This window comes from Salvelinus sp. IW2-2015, linkage group LG15, assembly GCF_002910315.2.
Source record: "Salvelinus sp. IW2-2015 linkage group LG15, ASM291031v2, whole genome shotgun sequence".
NCBI lineage: Eukaryota > Metazoa > Chordata > Actinopteri > Salmoniformes > Salmonidae > Salvelinus > Salvelinus sp. IW2-2015.
In genome coordinates this window covers 20344633-20365808 of record NC_036855.1, presented here as the reverse complement: position 1 = coordinate 20365808, position 21176 = coordinate 20344633, and the positions used below count along the sequence as shown (strand labels likewise).

General features: G+C 44.3%; 1 protein-coding gene across 1 annotated transcript; it reads right to left on the bottom strand.

Moving 5' to 3' along the window:
- Positions 1–79: 79 nt before the first annotated feature.
- Positions 80–18523, bottom strand: LOC111974048 (U5 small nuclear ribonucleoprotein 200 kDa helicase). Its single transcript, XM_024001552.2, has 44 exons — positions 18136–18523; positions 17616–17779; positions 17333–17504; positions 16969–17161; positions 16698–16852; positions 16449–16601; positions 16254–16353; positions 15996–16132; positions 15744–15824; positions 15390–15563; positions 15136–15273; positions 14820–14975; positions 14518–14688; positions 14139–14332; positions 13882–14005; positions 13571–13720; positions 12461–12571; positions 12234–12365; positions 11898–12086; positions 11520–11717; positions 11220–11372; positions 8239–8319; positions 8027–8110; positions 7832–7938; positions 6766–6884; positions 6490–6644; positions 6173–6362; positions 5867–6040; positions 5528–5688; positions 5174–5401; positions 4847–5038; positions 4502–4680; positions 4217–4368; positions 4004–4112; positions 3764–3872; positions 3480–3669; positions 3179–3343; positions 2895–3016; positions 2577–2720; positions 2227–2403; positions 1946–2106; positions 1649–1730; positions 1453–1545; positions 80–1259 (listed from the first exon to the last, which is right to left on the bottom strand). The coding sequence occupies exons 1-44, from the start codon at positions 18178–18180 to the stop codon at positions 1110–1112; spliced, it is 6414 nt and encodes a 2137-aa protein (XP_023857320.1). The 5' UTR covers positions 18181–18523; the 3' UTR covers positions 80–1109.
- Positions 18524–21176: the final 2653 nt, after the last annotated feature.

The window sequence follows — 21176 nt, the reverse complement described above, 5'->3', positions numbered from 1 at the left end:
AAAAGCCATGACAGCACAAAGGTATTTCACCAACAAACAAAACAGGCTGATCATTAATCACTCTTAATAGCAGACAGGGTTGGGAGTAACTGAATTTATTTTTACTAATCAGTTGTTGCCAGGGGAAAAAAATACATTAAGACTGTTCAATGACATTCAAATTAGTCTTGAAAGGCGCAAGCTTGTTCCACCTGAGCGAGTCAGCGGCCACTATGATTACACACAATGCGTTTGATGGATCCTTTGTCTTCTGACTTAAGGGGAAATCAGATTGCGTTACTGAGTTTGACAATTGACTAGTAACAGATTATTTAGAAAATACCCAACCATGATTGCAGAGTTGTGAAACAGTTACAGACAAATTGAGACACTGAGTTGTTTACTAAAAATGTAAGCAGACTTCAGTAATTAGGTACTATATACACATTACTATCCTCAACTGGAACACATTTAAACAATTGTACAAAAAGGTCTGACAATTACCTCAAGCACAATAGAATATAACAGTCCAAAGAGAGATTGACTATAAACGTGACTCAATGCCTCATCTACACTGAACAAAAATAAACGCAACATGTAAAGTGTTGGTCCCATGTTTCATGAGCTGAAATAAAAGATCCCAGTAATGTTCCATATGCACAAAAAACTTCTCACACATTTTGTGCTTTGTATACATCCCTGTTCGTGAGCGTTTATCTTTTGCCAAGATAATCCATCTATCTGACAGGCGTGGCATATTAAAGAGCATGATCATAATACATTGTGTGGGCGAGCAGTTTTCTGATGTAAACAGTGCCCCATGGTGGCGGTGGGGTTATGGTATGAGCAGGCATAAGCTACGGACAATGAACATTGGCAATTTGAATGCACAATAATACCGCAACGAGATCCTGAGGCCCATTTTTTTGGATGGTATCTGTATTGCCAGTCATGTGAAATCCATAGATTAGGGCCTAATTAATTAATTTCAATTGATTGATTTCTTCATATAAACTGCAACTCAGTAAAATTGTTGAAATTGTGTTTATATTTTTGTTCATTGTAAAACAAACAACCTCTACTGATCCCAGCTTGAATTGAGAAATGACTTGTCATCTGTTGATGCCTGATTAGTCTGAATCACTGTCTCCATCGCTGTCTGCCTCCTTCACATCCACGCTGAACTTATACTCCTGATCACAGCCCATGTAGGCATCACTCATGAAGTACAGTGTGTAGTTGTGAACGCCCAGCACTGGTGCAACAAAGTCCAGCTTCACCTGCAATGGGAGAAAAGGGCACAGAGAGTGAGGCCAAGCAATGCTGACACAGAGGGTATTCACCTTTAAGATTACTTTTGGGCTTTCAGATGCTAGATCATTTACATGCTAGCCTACATGTAGGCGACTGTCAAAATATGCAGATGCTTGCATGTATTGGCTCTTTAAGGTCCAGTTAGGGTTCTAAACAGACCTTGGCCTTCTGCTGCAGGGTCAGCCTCTTAATGGAGATCAGGCTGTTGGACTTGGGGTCTCCAATCACCACCCACCAGCCCTCCTCACGTTTCTGAAACAACACAGTCAAAGGTTATACGTGGTCATTGTTGAGTTTGTGCTTTTTGAATGAATCACTAGAGGAGTTCTGACAAACTGGTGGTGATAATCCATACCTGGGGGAAGAGTGGGGCAATAACGGGCCCAGTCACCTCTTCTTCTCTCTCCAACTGGACCAGAACCAGCACTGGACCTCCACTGTAAACACAAAGATATGATCAGACACCTTCACTTACTCTGCTTCTCTCATTCTCAATGGTCTATAGATTCACTGGGCAGTAGTAGTAAGTAGCAAAGACCTTATAATTAACAACCTCCGAAGCAAACAAACATTTTCCTGTGGTACTGATCTCTATATTCAGTCAACCTATTTCCCCACAATTATTCCCCTCTACCACCCTCATTTAAATCACCTCTTGATGTTCTCCTTCTCTGCCACCTCGTAGGACAGTTCAATGTTAGGGTAGCGGTTACAGAAGCGAGCCACGTCAGCTATCTGGGTGTCTGAGAGCTGCAGCAGCCCACTACGATCCTCATCCTCCATCTCCATGATGTCAAAGATACTCTCCACACCCTGAGAAATACGAGAGATCAGCTTCAAGATCCACACCAAATCAAGATGGCCATGATCCCTTGTCTGGAAAACGGAAGTGTTACAAATGAATAGAGTAACAGGCAGTAGTGGATGTGTTACCTTGTCCATGCAGCGTTTGATGTGCTCAGAGGTGAAGTAGGGCAGCTGTTTGAGGTAGGAGTCCTTGGACCACATGGCCTGGGTGACCATCTGAGCCAGCTCCATAGCAGCCAGCGCAGGGCTCAGCCAGCCATTACTGGACAGCACATCTACACAGGCCTGGATCAGACGCACAGCCTGGACAGGACACACAACCATACACATAGATTTTAAAACACTAGCACACTTCAAATCTGACCCTCTACTTTCTGAACTCTTCAACACTAGGTCATACTAGAGTCTTTCTGCTCTACAGAGTCCATTTACCACAGCTTAGACTGCACCAACGCATCTATTAATTTCTCATTCACCTTGCTGAGGATCTCTTCTGTGTCTGACTGGAGCTCAGCGCTCAACTGCATCCTGGACAAGTGAGCCTGCAGCAGCAGGTTGGTCTTCACATGGGGGTCGTTGAACTTGGGGTTGTTCAGTTTGTGGGGCACCTTCTGGGCCAGCTGAAAACACAACATATACAACTTGATTAATGACAATTTCATAGAATGCTTCCAGATTAGTATTTGTGAGCAATGAATTCACACTTTCCATTACTTCCAGTTCTACATGGCTATTTGGGTGGGGTAAGTGCAAAAGTGCATATTATGATTATTGATGTGCATTAGTGTGTTTACCTGTCTGAGCAGGTTGTCCTCATGGTGTCTGATGGGGATGTTCTTGTACTCAGCAGCATTGGAAATGATCTCAATCAATCCACGGATCTTGGTCTTGGCGTTCAGGGACATACTGAACAACTCTGATACAAACACAAAATATCAGTAACTCAAGTTATATACTGTATAATGTATGTATTCTATTTTAACATTTGCTTAGTCTATGGGGTGGTTCACAGCATAGGTGATGTGACTGATAAAGCCATATTTAGTGACAATGGGATGTTGGTTGTGGTAGTTCTCACCGATAGTGGTGTAATTGATATAGTAGTAGGCAGCAATCATGCCCAAGTTAAGAGGTGCCACGTCCATCTCATCCTCGATGCTGATGCACTTGGACTGCTCCAGGTCATGCAGGGTGTTCTCCACCAGCTCTGACAGGTGGTCAGACAGATGACGGTGAGACATGCCTGGAAGGGAGAGATGGAGAGCAGCACATTAACATAAGACTACTAGACAAAAACACTACATGTYTGGAAAAATACTACATGTCTAGAATTTCAACAGTAGAGAGCAGTGCCAGTGCTGTAAGTGTGCCTGTCTCACCTTGCAAGTTGTAGTAGTTGGGGTTCTGGGTCATCCGGCGGTACAGGAAGGTCCAGGTCAGGTAGTCCACTGCGTCCTGTTTGTTCTCCACCGTCTTGGTGACGATCTCAGCATTGAAGTGGTCYTGCATGCAGTGGTCCAGGTGAGATTCCACCGGCAGGGGCTCATACAGGAACTTCTTGAAGAAATCCTAGATTTGAGAAAAATAGATTAGGTTTTAAAATTACAGAATGATGGAGTGACTGAGTGAAAATGGAGAGAAAAAGAGGATATTGCTGACGTACCTTTTTGGAACCCTGGCACATGATGACACAGCGTCCCTCATCGTCCTGCAGGGGCCGGTTGGCCTTACCCACCATCTGGAGCACATCGTAGATAGGGTAGTCCACATAGCTGGGGACACAGAGGACAGGGTCACTAACACACTTAAACTGAGGCAGGGGGGGGTCTGAGTGATATAGACTAGGGAATGTAGTCATTACAACAACCAAAAATATATATAATAAACAAACAGTGTTACTTACGCATGTATTTTGCCATTGTAGTACTGGGTGTCCATGATAACAACCAGGTGAGCAGATATGTTTGTGCCCCAGCAGAGGGAGCGTGAGGCCACTACAACCTGGACTGCACCTGCAGACAGAGGACCAGACACAGTATGTCATTTAACAATCATCCGCTATACTTTCTCTAACTATGTACTATATCAGCAGGTCTAAGGGAGTGGCCAGTTGTACCCGAGTTGAAGAGCTGCTCCACGATCCTGCGTTCTGTAGTGGACAGGCCCTCGTGCAGGTAGCCCACCCCATTGGCCAGCGTCTCCTTCAGGGTGCCGTCTGTCACCTTCTCCAGGAAGGGAGCCAGGTCCTTCTCAGTGCAGTGCAGGAACCTACAGGGAGACAGGTACATCTGTTACTGCTCTGAGACCTCATGTTATAACATCTACCAACACTGTATACATAGTTTTAACTCCTTGCACCACTCAGAAAGATTAAAAAGTGTGTAAAGGTTATGGGTCTGACCTCTGAGGGACCACATCAGCAGCACAGAAGGTGAGGATGTCGATGGCGGTGAGGCGGGTCTGTCGGCGGGACGGGACGAACACCACAGCCGGTTTAGAGGGGGAGTGCTTCATGATAGCGTGGTACACTGGCTTGGCCATGGACAGCAACCGAGTCTGGGTGTGACTCACATTGAAGCCCTGAGAGAGGAGAGAGGCATTACAATTAAGGTAAACTGAGCAGATATGATATTATCCAGCCAGATAATAATATATTTTATGGACAAAACCTTATTGGTGTTTTATTTGGATAAGGGCAGGTTGATGATGTAACAGGTTGAGAGGACATTACAGTCATGGTACAGACCTGGATGTGCAGCTCCAGAGGAACAGGCCTGACGTTGGGGTGGAAGTTGAAGGTTGCTGTGGTGCTGCATCCCAGCCAGTGGGCCACGTCTTTGGCGTTGGACAGGGAGGAGCTGAGGGCCACGATGCGGATGGGACGCTCAATCTGAGACGAGATGTACCTCATCCTGGAGCAGATCACCTCCAACACAGGCTTCAAGCAAGACGGTGAGTATGAATATCAATATATTTTACTTCACATGTCAAAAAAGCATTGTATAGTTGTTATCTAATCAAAGCACTAGGCATGTGGATATATAGGTTTCATCAGTTTGGATCATGGCCTTACCCCGTTCTCTCCTCCAATGAGGTGAGTCTCGTCCACGATGAAGAGGCTGACGTTCTGGACGTTCTTCCTCTGCTTCCAGCGGCGCGACAGGATGTCCCATTTGTCCGGGGTGCTGACAATGATGTCACCCTTCCCCAGGAGCTTCAGGTCAGTGCTAGTCTCTCCCGTCAGCAACACCACCTTCTTATTCAGAGCATCTTGGAACTTCTGGTGCCAGTCAACAAACACCTGGACACACACGAGTGATGTTAAACGGGGTGGAAGGAATGGGTAATATAAGTGCGAATAATCAGAAGTCAGACAAAAACAACATTCTGTTAAAGTCGAAAACACTCCATCTTGATAACCCTGTACCTGTTCAGCCAGGGCCTCCATGGGTGTGATGTAGACACAACGTCCCTCTGCATTGTGCAGCAGCATCCTCAGGATGGCAAACTCAGCACAGATGGTCTTCCCACTGCCGGTGGGGGCTCCCACAAACACGTTGTCATCACTGTTATACACAGCGTTGAACACTGGACAAACAGAGAATACCACACGTTATTTTACTCAAAATGTAAGCGACAAAGGTATAGAGGTATGTGCCTGATCGAAGTCATTGAATGGGCCACATTGGTCTTAGAGGTCAGATGGGTGCAGTGAGAAACTGTTAGCCCAAATGGTGACACTTCAGAGTCTCAGAGTGTGTCTTACCCTGTGTCTGGATGGGGTTGAAGAAGGGAAACTTGTTCTGGTAGAGGGTCTCGAAGGCGGCATTACGCAGGGCGGTCACAGGCAGAGGCTGCAAGTCCAGCAGCTCAGTAGGGGGGGGGTACTTCTCTGGCAGGATCAGGTGGCGGAAAGACACCGGCAGCTGGGTCTCACAGGCTGAGAGAGATATGTGCAGAGAGAGAGAGAGAAACATTTTCAATTGACATCCTCCAAAACTTTAGATTTGCTTACACAGTTTGAATCGACTAAGTTACTAATAAGAGCTAGCCAGAGGAGTGTCGCACTCACACAGCCAGCGGTCCGAGGCAACGCGGATGAAGTACTGTGGGGGCAGGGGCTCGAACACGGGCACGAAGAAGGTGACCAGGTGCTCGTCCTGGGCGTACTTGGCCTTAAGCAGGAAGTACTCATGGTGTAGGATGACCTCACTGTCTACATCCTCCACCAGGATCCAGAAGGCCTCTGACGAGCCATGCACCTGTATGGGCCAAAGAGAGGGTGTGTATGAATGTGTGGGTGTGTTACAGTAAGAAAAACCTAATTTAATCTGAGCCATGTAACAGCTATAAACTAACAGCCTGAGGGTAGTATACAGATCCACTGACCTTGTCATCCCACTGGAAGTCTGGTGTGATGGTGAGCTCCACCTTCAGTGTGGAGCGGGTGATGGGCTGCAGGTGAACGGCAAGGTCCAGTTTGGGGAACTGGTGCACGTACTTATGGATGGTCTTCCCCATCTTGGGCATGCGGATCAACTCACCTGAGGGACAGAAACACTTTCAATGACAACTTCAACAACCGGGGATGAATCAATGAGTGTGTAGTGTTAGTGGGTCCAGATCGAGGTGGGGCATTTGGGGTGCAATGCAGAGCAGACTCACCAATCTCATTGTGGTTGAGGTCATAGAGGCGCTCGAAGGGGAAGTTCTTCTTTTCAATCTTCTTGATGACTTCCTCTGGGAGCTTCCTGAACTGACGCAGAGGAGACATGGACTGCCACCTGTGTAGGAGAGGGACACATTCAGACAGAGAAGACCAGAGGAACATCACATTTCATTCCAGCCTCATCATGTACACTGAACAAAAATATAAACACAACATGTAAAGTGTTGGTGTCCCATGTTAAAATAAAATATCCCCAAAATTATCCATACGCACAAAAAGGTTATTTCTCTCAAATTCTGAGCACATATTTGTTTAAATCCCTGTTAGTGCGCATTTCTCCTTTGCCAAGATAATCAATCCACCTGACAGGTGTGGCATATCAAAAAGCTGATTAAACAGCTAGATCAGTACACAGATGAACCTTGTGATGGGGACAATAAAAGGCCACTCTAAAATGTGCAGTTATGTCACAACACAATGCCACAGATGTCTCAAGTTGAGGGGAAGTGCAATTGGCATGCTGACTGCAGGAATGTCAACCAGAGCTGTTGCCAGATKATTTAATGTTAATTTCTCTACCATAAGCCACCTCCAATGTTGTTTTAGAGAATTTGGCAGTACGTCTAACCGGCCTCACACCACATGTAACCACGCCAGCCCAGGACCTCCACATTCGGCTTCTTCACCTGTGGGATTGTCTGAGACCAGCCACCTAGACAGCTGATGAAACTGAGGAGTATTTGTGTCTGTAATAAAGCCCTTCTGTGGAGAAAAAGTCATTCTGATTGGCTGGGCCTGGCTCCCCAGTGGGTGTGCCTGGCTTCCAAGTGGATGGGCCTATGCCCTCCCAGGCCCACCCATGGCTGCGCCCCTGCCCAGTCATAAGAAATCCATAGATTAGGGCCTAATTAATTAATTTCAATTGACTGATTATATGTACTGTAACTCAGTAAAATCGTTGAAATTGTTGCGTTTATATTTTTGTTCACTATAATTCACTAGGACTGGTGACTAAGGTGTTCATCAGTGAAAACTAGGAATAAACAGCAATGGTTAACTTACATCCTCTTGTCAATCATCTTGCAAAGGTTCATGGTCTTGTCTGTGAGCTGGGCCCATCCCCTGCTCAGGACGATCTCAAAGATGGCTCGCATCAGTCTTCCAGCACTCTGAGGAAGGATATAGTTAACAGTCAGATGCTGGTAACATACTTAAACCATCTCTCTAATCAAACAAACAAATGGATAATAGCCTTACCTGCGTCACATAGACCATGTCAGCCATCAGAGCAAAGCCCTCCAGTTTGAGCTGAGAGATGTAAGCCTGGAGCAGCACGTTGATCTGTAATACGAACACCCACCTCAGAACTGGCTCATAGCAACAGGGCTCTAGCAATACATACTGCAGTGGTGTTCCATATCATTGATCAGTGTACAGTGTCAACATTGACACGTGTAGTAGTATTATACCTTGGCGCTGGGCTCCTCAATGCTCTCCTTCACTGGAATGGGAACTCTCTCCAGCAGCTTTTGCAGTTCCAGCTTCTCTTCCTGAAATAAGACCCCACGTGAGCATTCATGTATCTGTAGCATTTTACTGTACAGTTGCTGGTTTGGTGTAGACCTGGGCCAAAAGCATTCAGTAACATTTGTGGCCTTTTGTAATTAAATATAGTATTCCAGAGTAGGGATGGGCATTTTAAATGATTTGACCTTTTTCCCCTGGCTATTCAGATAGTTGAAATACATGTTTTAATAAAAAATACAAAAAGTTTTCAAACTTCAATGGAGACAGCCGGTGTGCTGCCCTCTGCTTGTTTCAGCAGAAGGGTGTGTGTGGGAGAGAGAGAAAGTAGCCAAACTTGTTGCTGCCATAGGTTATCTATCTTACCATCTGGTAGTGCCTGTCTTGGCTGCATCAAATCGTTGTAAAGAAGCTAGCTGGCTACAGGCCAGTTAAAGACTCTAGCTAGCTACCTGGCTAACTTAACTGGCTACTGTAAGTTAGCTAGCTAGCTTCTTTACAACGATTTGAAGCTGCCAAGACAGGCACTATCAGATGGTATGATAGAAAAACGTGTTGCTGCCGTTATCTATCTAGCTAACGTAGCACGGCTAACTAATTGAGTATTTTTTACATGAGCTTCCTGTCCTTGTCTACAACTCCACTCATAAGAAACAGCAGCCTACCTCTTGGCTGATTGTTTTAGCCTACTCCTTCTCATTTAGCCAACTTAATTCTGTTATTTTAATTCCATTTTGTATTGATTAGAAATCTCCCTCTTCACTTGCTACACATGGAGCCTCAATGCAGCAGCGCTTTGATTGACTGACAACAACAACAAGCTACACGTGTGAAACGAGTGTAGGCTGCCGGTGAATCTTTTTAAATGGGGCGCACTCATACAAACTGTCATTAACTTCTTGCAACTATAGGGGGTGCTGTTCCGCATTAGCATTTTTTGGTCTCCAAATTAAACTGCCTCGTGCTCAATTCTTGATCGTACAATATGCATATTATTGTTATTATTGGATAGAAAACACTTTCTAGTTTCTATAGCCGTTGGAATTTTGTCTCTGAGTGGTACAGAACTACTTCTACAGCACTTTTCCTGACAGGGAGTCAGATTTCAGAAGTTTTGACCCCTGATCTGGGGTCGGTTTTAAGGTGCCTGTAGATGCTATGGAGAAACCGACACTGCCTACGTCTTCCTCTGGGTGTCAGTACGTCATCACGCTTTGAATGGATTCGATTGCGCAATCAGAGCCACTATAAAACACGAAAACGTGGAAATACCGACCTCTTCCTGCATGCGTCTTGCGCAAGATGGACACCAGACCTGCCTCCTTCCAAATGGTTGTTTAGCCAGTGATATTTCTCCGGTCATGTTTTTAGTCGTTATAGTTGTTGAAAACATCATAATGTAGTTAATTTGAACTGTTTTATAGCAATTTATATCCGTTTAGTGCGATTTTGAGGAATTTCTTTGTCGTGCACTCTGAAACTTTGGGCACGTTTCGGGGTCCCGTTCGATCGTTAGTGGATATTTCGAAGGACAGAGGACATCTATCGACCAAAAGAAGATTAGACCCAAGAAAGGATACATTGCCCAAGAATCTGATGGAAAATCACCTCATAGTAAGAAATATTTAATATGATAAATCGTTGTTCTGTCGAAATATTTTAAACGCATATTACGCCATTTTGTTTGTTATAGCTTCTCTTGGCGAACGCTGTATAAGAAAGTAAGGATAATTTTAGAAATGTAAATCAGCGATTGCATTAAGAACTAATTTGTCTTTCGATTCCTGTCAACCCTGTATTTTTTAGTCAAGTATATGATTAGCTTTCGATTAAACTAGATCTCTGAAAGATGACGTCCGACATTTTGAGGCTTGATTTCCTACTATTTTCATTGTGTAACCACGGTTTTGTATGGCTAAATATGCACATTTTCGAACAAACTGTATATGTATGTTGTAAAATGATGTTACAGGAGTGTCATCGGAAGAATTCTGAGAAGGTTAGTGAAAAAATTWATATATTTTGGCGATGATTACGTTATAGCTCTCTTTGGCTTGAATCGATGCTCTGGTAACGTTTGCGCATGTGGTATGCTAACTTATCGATTTATTGTGTTTTCGCTGTAAAACGCTTAGAAAATCTGAAATATTGTCTGGAATCACAAGATCTGGGTCTTTCCATTGCTATGCTTTGTCTATTCTTATGAAATGTTTTATGATGAGTAAATTGGTCATACACGTTGCTCTCTTTAGTAATTCTAGTCGAGTTGTGATGGTGGGTGCAATTGTAAACTGTGATTTCTACCTGAAATATGCACATTTCTCTAACAAAACCTATCCTATACCATAAATATGTTATCAGACTGTCATCTGATGAGTTTTTTTCTTGGTTAGTGGCTATCAATATCTTAGTTTAGCCGAATTGGTGATAGCTACTGGTGGAGAGAAAAAATGGTGGACAAAGAAATTGTGTATTTTGCTAACGTGTTTAGCTAATAGATTTACATATTGTGTCTTCCCTGTAAAACATTTTAAAAAACAGAAATGATGGGTTTATTCACAAGATCTGTATCTTTCATCTGGTGTCTTGGACTTGTGATTTAATGATATTTAGATGCTACTATCTACTTGTGAAGCTATGCTAGCTATGCTAATCAGTGTGTGGGGGGGTGGGGGGTGATCCCGGACCCGGGGTAGAGGCTCATGAAAGGTTAAACAACAACAAAAAATGTAATGGTTTATCCTTGTAGGCTATGTAACAATGTCACATAGATAATCATATTTCATTTTAGTCAAAGCCTTTTCATTGTTAAAGTAGGCCGATATTTATTGTCTCAAAAGTTAATACTCTCCCAAGTAAGCGAATAGTAACGCCCATTTGGATATTTTAATAACCGTGCCCATCCCTATTCTAGAGTGCTGCATACCTCTCTGACAGTGATGTTCCTGAACTCAGAGGAGAGGGAGAAGACACGGAAAAGCTCGATCTCACTGAGGGTGGGCTTCAGCAGCTGGTTGTACGTCTGGATGGAGTCATGGGTGATGTAAAAGTGGCTGGCGATGCGACCCAGATCCGTCACCTTCAGGGAAGGATGAGAAAAGTAATCTATTATGAATATCAATAGCATAATCTTTGTTTTCACCATAGAATCTTGAAGAGGCCTCAATAGGTCAGTGTCATTGCATTGATCCCACTGGACAGAGTGCATGTGTAGAGCGGTGTGTACCTGGAAAGCGCCGGTCCGCTTGTCGTACTTGACCAGGCTGTTCTTGTCCAGCACATTGGCTGCCGTGTGGATCAGGTCCATCCTGCGGCGCTCCAGCAGGGGGTCCGAGCTGCGGTCGTCATGGGAGACTCCGTACAGGGTGGGATTACGGAGCATGCGCACGTACAGGTAGGTGTAGCCCAGCCAGTTCACTGCGTCCTGATGAGGAGACAACAAGGGAGGAGTGAGACCACTACAGCAGCAAGGGTTTGAATGTTAGCACTAATGGTTCTAGTTGACCAGTCTCTCCACAGGTAGTTTCAGTAGCAAACCACAGCATGTCTGTATTGTTATTAGTGGTGAGTTGTGTGCGGTGTTGTAAATCCAGTTTACGCTCACCTTAGCATTCTGCACGTTTCCCAGCACTATCTCAGCGTTGAGCATGTCTGGCAGCTTGGACACCATCTGGCTCTCGATGGGCAGCTGCTGGTTGAGCAGAGATAGGTAGTACTGCAGCTCCCCATGGGATGTGATCAGAATGCCCTCTCCCTTGGTGTCGTACTGAGGACGCCCCGCTCGACCAAGCATCTGAACACAGCACAGAACACAGGTGTCATTCAAACTCACAAAGCTAACAGAGTTTGAGCATTATTTAGCTCATAAAATACTCTGCTACAGTGAAGTCTAGCCCTGTGTATGTACCTCACTAGTCTAATCCAGCCAATGCAGACTAACCTGTAGAATGTCCAGGGCTCCCAGCTCTGTCCATCTGCCTTTTTCTGGGCTGTACACCTGGGTGCCTTTGATGATGACAGTATGTGCAGGCAGATTCACACCCCAGGCCAATGTGGCTGTGGACACCAGCACCTGAAACAGACAGAGCCCTTTCGGTGAGACAGGTCCGGTGACATTGTAACAATAGCTCTGACTGTATGAAAGGAAAGAGGTTAGTAGAGACTAACCTGGATGTGGCGATCAGCAAAGAGATCTTCCACCAAGGTACGGTCCACTCTGGTCATACCAGCATGATGGATGGCGAAACCGTAGGGCAGCAAGTCCTTCAGCTCAAGGTTCTGGGGGATGAAAAAAATGTATCTAATGTTCCTTTCTTTTTGATGGGCAATATGCAGAAATTGCTTCGCCATTTCCTGGTTGCTAAAATTATAATAGTTCAATTAATTTCAGTTTGTGACAAATCTAAACGGCTGTGAAATATATTTTCAATAATCAAAAATATTGTATGTTCAGCTGTTTAAAGTTGGTGTTCAAAACCAAAAGATGTAAAAATGAAACTTAACGGGAAGCATAGAAATAGCACACACAAAACAGATCTACCGCTGCTTAGACTTGCTTTCAATGAGAATCACAGATCTATAACTCACAATTCTACGTGAATTTGGTTTGGTCGCCCAAAAAGTTACATATTGCAGCTTCAATAATCAGATTATTGTAAAGATTTGTTATTTTACTGTTATTAATAATGTTAATTCATAAGGGATTATGTAGCATGAACAAGGAGTAATTAAAACATAATAAACACCATTCCAACTTAGTTGGAGAGGTATGTGTTGTGGGTTATTAAGTAAGCAAAAAGGATCGTTAACCTATGGTTGAACCGACTCAACTTAGCCCTGGGATATTTAAATAAGGCAGCGAGTGACTCCCTAGGTTTTTCATTATCTGGAGCTGTCTGCTAAAGTGGTAATAAATTATGGTGAAACTTCAGGAGTTAATCCAGTTATATTGTGTGTCATGTGTGTGCGCTGGTGAGTTGGGATGAACTTTTGAACCTGTTTTGTCTTGGTCGAGAGGAGGAGATTCATTCTGTAACCAATGACGTCATATTTTGTATATAAACTGTTGTTTGTGGTTCAATGGGAGCGCGCTCCGAGAATAAATACTATTATCTAATTTTAATAAGACTGGTCCCTGTCTATTTTATGCAAATAAGAATCTTACAATTATGAAATTCCCATGACAATATTCACAGATTTGGGACAGATGTGTGTAGAATTCTGGACATTCTACAGGCTTTGTTAGCTAAAATTAGTCCCCAGGTCAGATGAACTCACCTTGCACTGCTCTGCCTCAGTCCTGAGGACCTCAGTTGAGGCTGACCCCTCCCTCAGGAACAGCCCCAGGGTGTCTTTCTCCAGACACATGTCCCTGATAGCCCGGGCCGTCTTACCCGTCTCCTTCCTGGAGTGGACAAACACCAGCACCTGACAAACAAGTTAGCACAGGAATACTAGATTGTGTGGAACGTTCTGTCTGTTGATATTTCTCATCTGATAGACATTAGGATTTTCCGGGTCTCATGTTTTGTGTTGGCGGCAATGCAGTCAGATGATGGTTGAAGAACACTAGGCTGAGCAGGCCTCACCTGGTTCTTCCCAGCATGCTCCATGATCTTCTCATAGACAATTTCATTCATGATCTGGAAGCGCTTGATAGCCTTCTTCTCAGTGATGCCCACATATGTCTGTTCCAGGGGCACTGGACGGAAACTGGAAGACAGAAAAGACTATCAGTCAGATTTGTGCTTTCAATCCAACCTCTCACAAAACCTGTTCATCTATAGTAGGATGATAAATGAGAGTGTGTGGAGAGATTGACCCTCCTTCCTGAGCCCTGGCTGACCTGTTGTCAAAGTAGAAGAGTCCCTTGGCGGGGTCTACCCGCAGGCAGGTGGCCACATCCTCGTAGTTGGGCAGGGTGGCACTGAGACCCAGCAGACGCACGTCCTCCTGTGTCAGCTCCACGTTGCGGATGGTCCTGGCCACCAGAGACTCCAGGACTGGCCCACGGTCATCATGCAGCAGATGGATCTCATCCTGACCACCAGACATACACTCAGTTACATACAGCTCTTACACCCAATGAGTTTATAACTACAGTTTTAAAAAAGCATGTCAAATAACGTAAATGCTTGGGAAATAGTAATGGGATGTTTGATTAAAGGGTCTTGCATAAAGTCCATAAGAGGACCATTTAAGTTTGAGAGAGTGTCTGTACTTACAATGATGATGAGGCGCACTAGCTGGGTGTAGGTGCGCTCGCCTCCTTTGCGTGTGATGATGTCCCATTTCTCTGGGGTGCAGACGATGACCTGGGTGGCATTGATCTCCTCTTTACACAGCTGGTGGTCTCCTGTCAGCTCAGACACTATGATGCCATAACTGGCCAGACGCTGGGAGGGAGGGAGACATGCAAAACACAATCACAAAATTCCTTATTATACAAACATAGCTCTCCTGGCAATTCAAGTGCGTGACAGCATATAACACTGAGTTCTGACCCCATAAAAAAAACAAGTCTCACCTTACTAAAGCTTCCCACCATCTCCTGTACCAGTGAGCGCATAGGAGCCACATAGATGATCTTGAAGTCATCCAAGTTGATGGTTCCGTCCAGGTTGATGTGCTTGCCGATCTCTCTTAGCATAGCCATGAGGGCCACGTTGGTCTTACCTGCTCCCTGGAGGCACCCAGTGGAATAGACAGAGGAAGAAAATACATTGGGATAAGTTATAAAACAAAAAACCGAGTTCAACAACGGCACTATTGAACATATGCAACATGACAGAGTGCTGAGCAGAGAGCAGTGTATTATAGTTGACCGTGGTTTATTTACTAACCGTAGGAGCACACACCAGCAGGTTCTCATCGGTCTCCATAGCAGTCTTGAACAGCTTGCTCTGAATGCGGTTTAGGGTTTTGAACCCTTCGAAACCTGCCTGGGCATACTTGGGCAGCTTCTCAATGGTCACCAGCACCTAATAATACAGATGATCAATTGAGGCTTGGGTGACATTTCTTGAAAATAAGACCATTCACTTGCTAGAAGCGTCAGTACTGACTACATCAAAAAGATACATAGGCGCACACACACCTCATCATCAGTGAAGGGCTTGGGTTTGAGTGCAGGGACGTGCACCTCCTCGTAGCCTTTGCGCTGCTTGCGAAAGGAGCCATCGGGCAGCTGGCACCTCTTGTTGGCCATGAAGTGGCTTCCCTGGGTGAAGGCCAGGTCCTCCAGGTCCAGCAACTGTTTAGGGGTCATGGACTGAGAGAGGGGGGGGTAAATGGTTGAAGTTAGGATTTATTTAGCATCAATGTATTCATATTGAATGCATGTCATTGCTACATGTGTGTAATGTTTATAGTTTATGTGAAAATTGTCTGTGGATTACAGTGGCTATAGACAGGCTATAGTCATGTGTGCATTATTCATGGTCCTCCTCACCTCTCCATGGTCGATGTCCATAGACTCCAAGTCATTGTCCACACGAGACTTCCTTACTCTCTCCCTGCGAGATCGCTCTTCCTGAAGACATGAACACCAGCCGTTGTTTGAGACCAAGGGAACCAACATTAAATGCTTAGGTGATCATTTATCCTTCTATGTATTTCAGTCTGTTCCAATACGTCTACAGTACACAGTGTAGAAACAATGATTTATCCAGTGATTAATACAACAATTAAGATGGTTTCTTACCCTAATAATATCCTCCTTCTCAGTCTCCTGCAGCTGATAAAGAACTTTGGACAAGTCTGGATCTGTCTCCATCTTTCCTATGATCTTCTCCTTCTCTGCTTCGCTCTGAGCACTTGCCAACATGGTACAGTACTGGACTGTAAGGGAGCAGAGAAATTGATTACGAGTGACCTCTCATTTTTGGCAATGCATGCTGTTATAGTTCCCCTCTAAATGTTAACTTAATGTACATTAGTTGTGGAAATGATAGGTACTCACTCATGCGACGATGCTGACGAAGGATTTTGATGAAGTCAAAGGTGTTGAATCCCAACAGTAAGACCAGCTGGTTCTCACATTCTCGGTCATCACTGGCCGTCTGTGGAATACAGAGACAGGGAGTCAGTCAGAGACCAAGGCAACCACATAGACAAAGGCAGAGATACTGAAACAAATAGACACACAAACACATACCTTGAGGATCTCCAGAACCTCATCTGCTTTCTTCTGAGAGATTATGGCATCGTCATAGAAACGGCTGAGCTGACGTTGGAGCCAGAAGGCATCGATGTCACGAGGGTGCAGCTCCTTCTTCTTGGCTGTCATCACATCACCTGTCACACCAAGCTACAGGATACATGTTTAATTAGTGCAATGGTTAAAAGAGACATTTTAGTTTAGTATAAACACAGACGTGTGTGTTATGTGAATGAGGGGTCTTACGTTGGCTGTCAGAGTGCAGCCCAAGTCTGCTTCCTCTCCTTCYCTCTCTTCATCTGAGCCGTCATCTCGCACCTCCCCAAACTGGTCCTCATCACCCTCCTCCTCATCAGATTCAAACTGGACATTCACTCCGTATGTTTCGTCAATGTTGTCATCTGTGTGTTGAAACATTGGTTCATTTTAGTGAATAATAGTAGCCAGAAATTAATGCATGATCCAGTTGAGTGAATATAATGTAAACATTCCTTCATCATTGTGTTTGTTTCCTTACCCATGTTCTGGAGCTCTTTGTCGCCCCCGTAGTCACTGATCTTCTTGCCCAGGTTGACCAACACGTGGTAGCGTGTGTCATCTGCAGGCCCTAGTAACTGCTCCACTTCACGCCGTCTCTCCTTGTCCCTCATCTTGTCATTCTTCAGCACAGCCAGGACCTCGTCAGCCGCTCCACACAGGATATCTCTCGGCTGCAGATACAGAAATACAGCAGAGGCATATTCAAGTCATTGATTTGAATAGAACATTGTTCATTCCACCATTATATATGGTCTGCATAGTGTTCTTCATTCTTTTCAAACCAATGACCCCTTGAGACAGACACATAATTGCACAAGTGTCTTAACAGTTATTTCTCTGACCTGATCTCCAAGCGCAGCCTGGATGAAGCTGAGAAGGACCTCATAGGTCTCCCTGGTCTCCTTGGTCTTAGGCTTGTACACGATGCCCACCATCTCATCAATGCCCTCTGACAGGAGGGTGAAGCCCTTCATCTTGTTCATGTCATGCCTGTCCTCATCTCTCTTCCTCCTCCTGCACAGTTCAAAAGACAAAGGTGGAGGGAATAGTCATACATGGGTTAGTCAGTCAAGAAGTGTTTCAGACATGCACCAGAAAAAGACCTGAAGAGGCACTTGTACTTACTTTGCCCGTCTCTCCTCCAGCATTGAAGGTTTGGTCCTCTGGGACTTGTCACCCATCTTGGTTCCCACCAACTTCCCCACCAGGGACAGCACCTCTCCTGTGGGCTCATCACGCCTTGTGCGGTCAATGAGCGAACGGTCTGCTTGCAAGACCAAGTTGGAGTTCTAGTATTGGACAATAGACAAAGTTAAGAGGAAGGGTAAAGCAATGTAAACTTGCCTTCACCATGCTGTCTAGTTATACGCTTACTGAAGCACAAAAACAATACACTTAGAGAAATTCGTTTGCCAACATTGGACAAACTGGCTAGCTAACAGACTAACGTTAGCTGGCTAACTTCTCGCTAACTACCTAGCTAGTAACCAGTAGAAATTACAATACTGTGTCCAGAGACATTAGCATACCGGTAACGCGTTAGATAACTACCGAACTACTGCAAACTACTTAGGCGCAAGAAAACAATACAGCACGAGTGAAAACATCTCCAAGTAACGTTAGCTTAGTTCAATTTCATACTTACCGCTTTGTACTCATACTGCAAGCTACGTGCAGTAACATCCGCCATGATTGCTTGAATGAAAGTTTAAGCACTTTTGTGGTTCAAAAGTTACAATTTACAGTGTCACTGGAAGAACGATGACTAGCTAATGTTATCTAGCTGAACATTAGCTAGCGAGTTTCTAGAGCAGCCAGCTAAGATGGGGATGCTATACTAAGGTTGGCTAACGTTAGCTCCACAGCCAATGTTGATGTGCTAGGATCAAGAAATAGAGGTAKGCGAAAATCCTTTGTATCAATATATACAGTTAGCGATATGTGATGTACTTGTTGTTAGTAAAAGCGTTAGCCATTCGTTTCTGCGAACACGCTCACTCCAACAACAAGCGGCGCTTCAGTTACTACTTCCGCTTCCGTCCGCGTCGTAGGTCAAATTCGAAATTATATATTTTTTACAGTTACCTCTATCAATTCGACGAAGCAGTACAGCTATGGCCAATTTAATTAAATATAGGGTTTTCTAGAATCTAAACTAATAGTGAGAGTATAGCATCCCCATCCATATGTTAGTGCTGGGTCAGGTGTCCCAGGTTCAAAACCCCCGCTCAGACTGTTCCTCATCAACCACCACTGACTGTATTGTTAGCCCGGCTGGGCTTTGGTGACTATTATATAATGACAAGAGGTCATATAGGTTTGTGAATACTGCCCAACAAAGGCATAGCTAATAATTGGGCTGCTGTGCCATTCTTTAAAAAAACATAGTTAGGAAATTGCCTGCAGTTGCTCCATTCCCTTTGTGTTTGTACATACTGCAATATACTGTAGCTGTAGTGTATAGCCTGATCGCTAATCTCTATTGCATTGCCTAGTAATCTGTGTGGCACTTTGGTGATAAAAAAAATACAATTAAAATGGTGGATAGTATTATAATATGTAGGTTACTGTGTATCATCTCCTGGATATTTTCTCTTCCTAAATACTTCCTGTACTGCGATCATCTCAGGCCCACCCAGTCTCAAATTATCTGGACACACACACTAGGCTACGTATACAGTAGACGTAAAATACTGTACTATCCACTGGTATCCACCATTTCATTATTATCCTATAATTTTTTATCACCCAGGTGCCGCACATAAACACATTATGTTTCTATGATTGATTATGTTAATGAAAGACTAGAATAATCAAGATTTTATGAGGATTACAATGTCTGTATTGTATGTGCCTATGTAAACCATGACGGAGGGTATTCATCTATTATTTCTTCAAACTATATATCAAGTTACAAGTTGCATATCAAGTCCTTGCCCGTCCAACATTTCCTCATCTCCCACCCCTTCTAATGTGACTATCCCGATGCTTCTCCCTCTTTTTCCCCTGCCCCGATACAAAGTTTCTCCCTGCAGGCAGTCACTGAGTCCGAGGTCCTTTCTGGGGAGGTTCCCATTGCTTGGAAGGCAGCCACGGTTCATCCTGTATTTAAAGGTGGAGATCAAGCTGATCCTACTGTAACTGTTATAGGGATATTTCTATTTTGCCCTGTTTATCAAAAGTGTTGTAAAAACTTGTCAATATTCAACTGACTGGCTTTCTTGATGTCTATAGTATTCTCTCAGGTATGCAATCTGGTTTCCGCTCAGGTTATGGATGTGTCACTGCAACCTTGAAGGACCTCAATGATGTCACCATTGCACTTGATTCTAAGCAATGTCGTGCTGCTGTTTTTATTGACTTGGTCAAATCTTTTGATACGGTAGACCATTCCATTCTTGTGGGCCTGGTTTGCTAACTACCTCTCTCAAAGAGTGCAGCGTATAAAGCCAGAAAATCTACTGTCTCAGCCACTGCCTGTCGCCAAAGGAGTCCCCCATGGCTCGATCCTAGGCCCCACGCTCTTCTCAATTTACATCAACAACATTGCTCAGGCAGTAGGAAGCTCTCTCACCCATTTAAATGCAGATGATAATGTCTTATACTCAGCTGGCCCCTCCCCGGATTTTGTGTTAAATGCTCTACAACAAAGCTATCTTAGTGTCCAACAAGCTTTCTCTGCCCTTAACCTTGTTCTGAACACCTCCAAAACAAAGGTAATGTGGTTTGGTAAGGAGAATGCCCCTCTCCCCACAGGTGTGATTACTACCTCTGAGTGTTTAGAGTTTGAGGTAGTCACCTCATACAAGTACTTGGGAGTATGGCTAGACGGTACACTGTCCTTCTCTCAGCACATATCAAAGCTGCAGGCTAAAGTTAAATCAAGACTTGGTTTCCTCTATCGTAATCGCTCCTCTTTCCCCAGCTGCCAAACTAACCCTGATTCAGATGACCATCCTTCCCATGCAAGATTACGGAGACATCATTTATAGATCGGCAGGCAAGGGTGCTCTCGAGCAGCTAGATGTTCTTTACCATTCGGCCATCAGATTTGCCACCAATGCTCCTTATAGGATGCGTCACTGCACTCTATACTCCTCTGTAAACTGGTCATCTCTGTATACCCCTCGCAAGACACACTGGTTGATGCTTATTTATAAAACCCTCTTAGGCCTCACTCCCCCCTATCTATCTACTGCAGCCCCCATCCTCCACATACAACACCTGTTCTGCCAGTCACATTCTGTTGAAGGTTCCAAAAGTACACACATCCCTAGGTCACTCCTCTTTTCAGTTCGCTGCAGCTAGCGACTGGAACGAGCTGCAACAAACACTCAAACTGGACAGTTTTATCTCAATCTCTTCATTTAAAGACTCAATCGTGGACACTCTTACTGACAGTTGTGGCTGCTTTGTGTGATGTATTATTGTCTCTACCTTCTTGCCCTTTGTGCTGTTGTCTGTGCCCAATAATGTTTTTACCATGTTTTGTGCTATTACCATGTTGTGTTGCTACCATGTTGTTGTTATGTTATGTTGCTACCATGCTGTGTTGTCATGTGTTGCTGCCTTGCTATGTTGTTGTCTTAGGTCTGTCTTTATGTAGTGTTGTCTTGTCTCTCTTGTCGTGATGTTTGTTTTGTCCTATGTTTATATTTGATTCATTTTTAATCCCAGCCCCCGTCA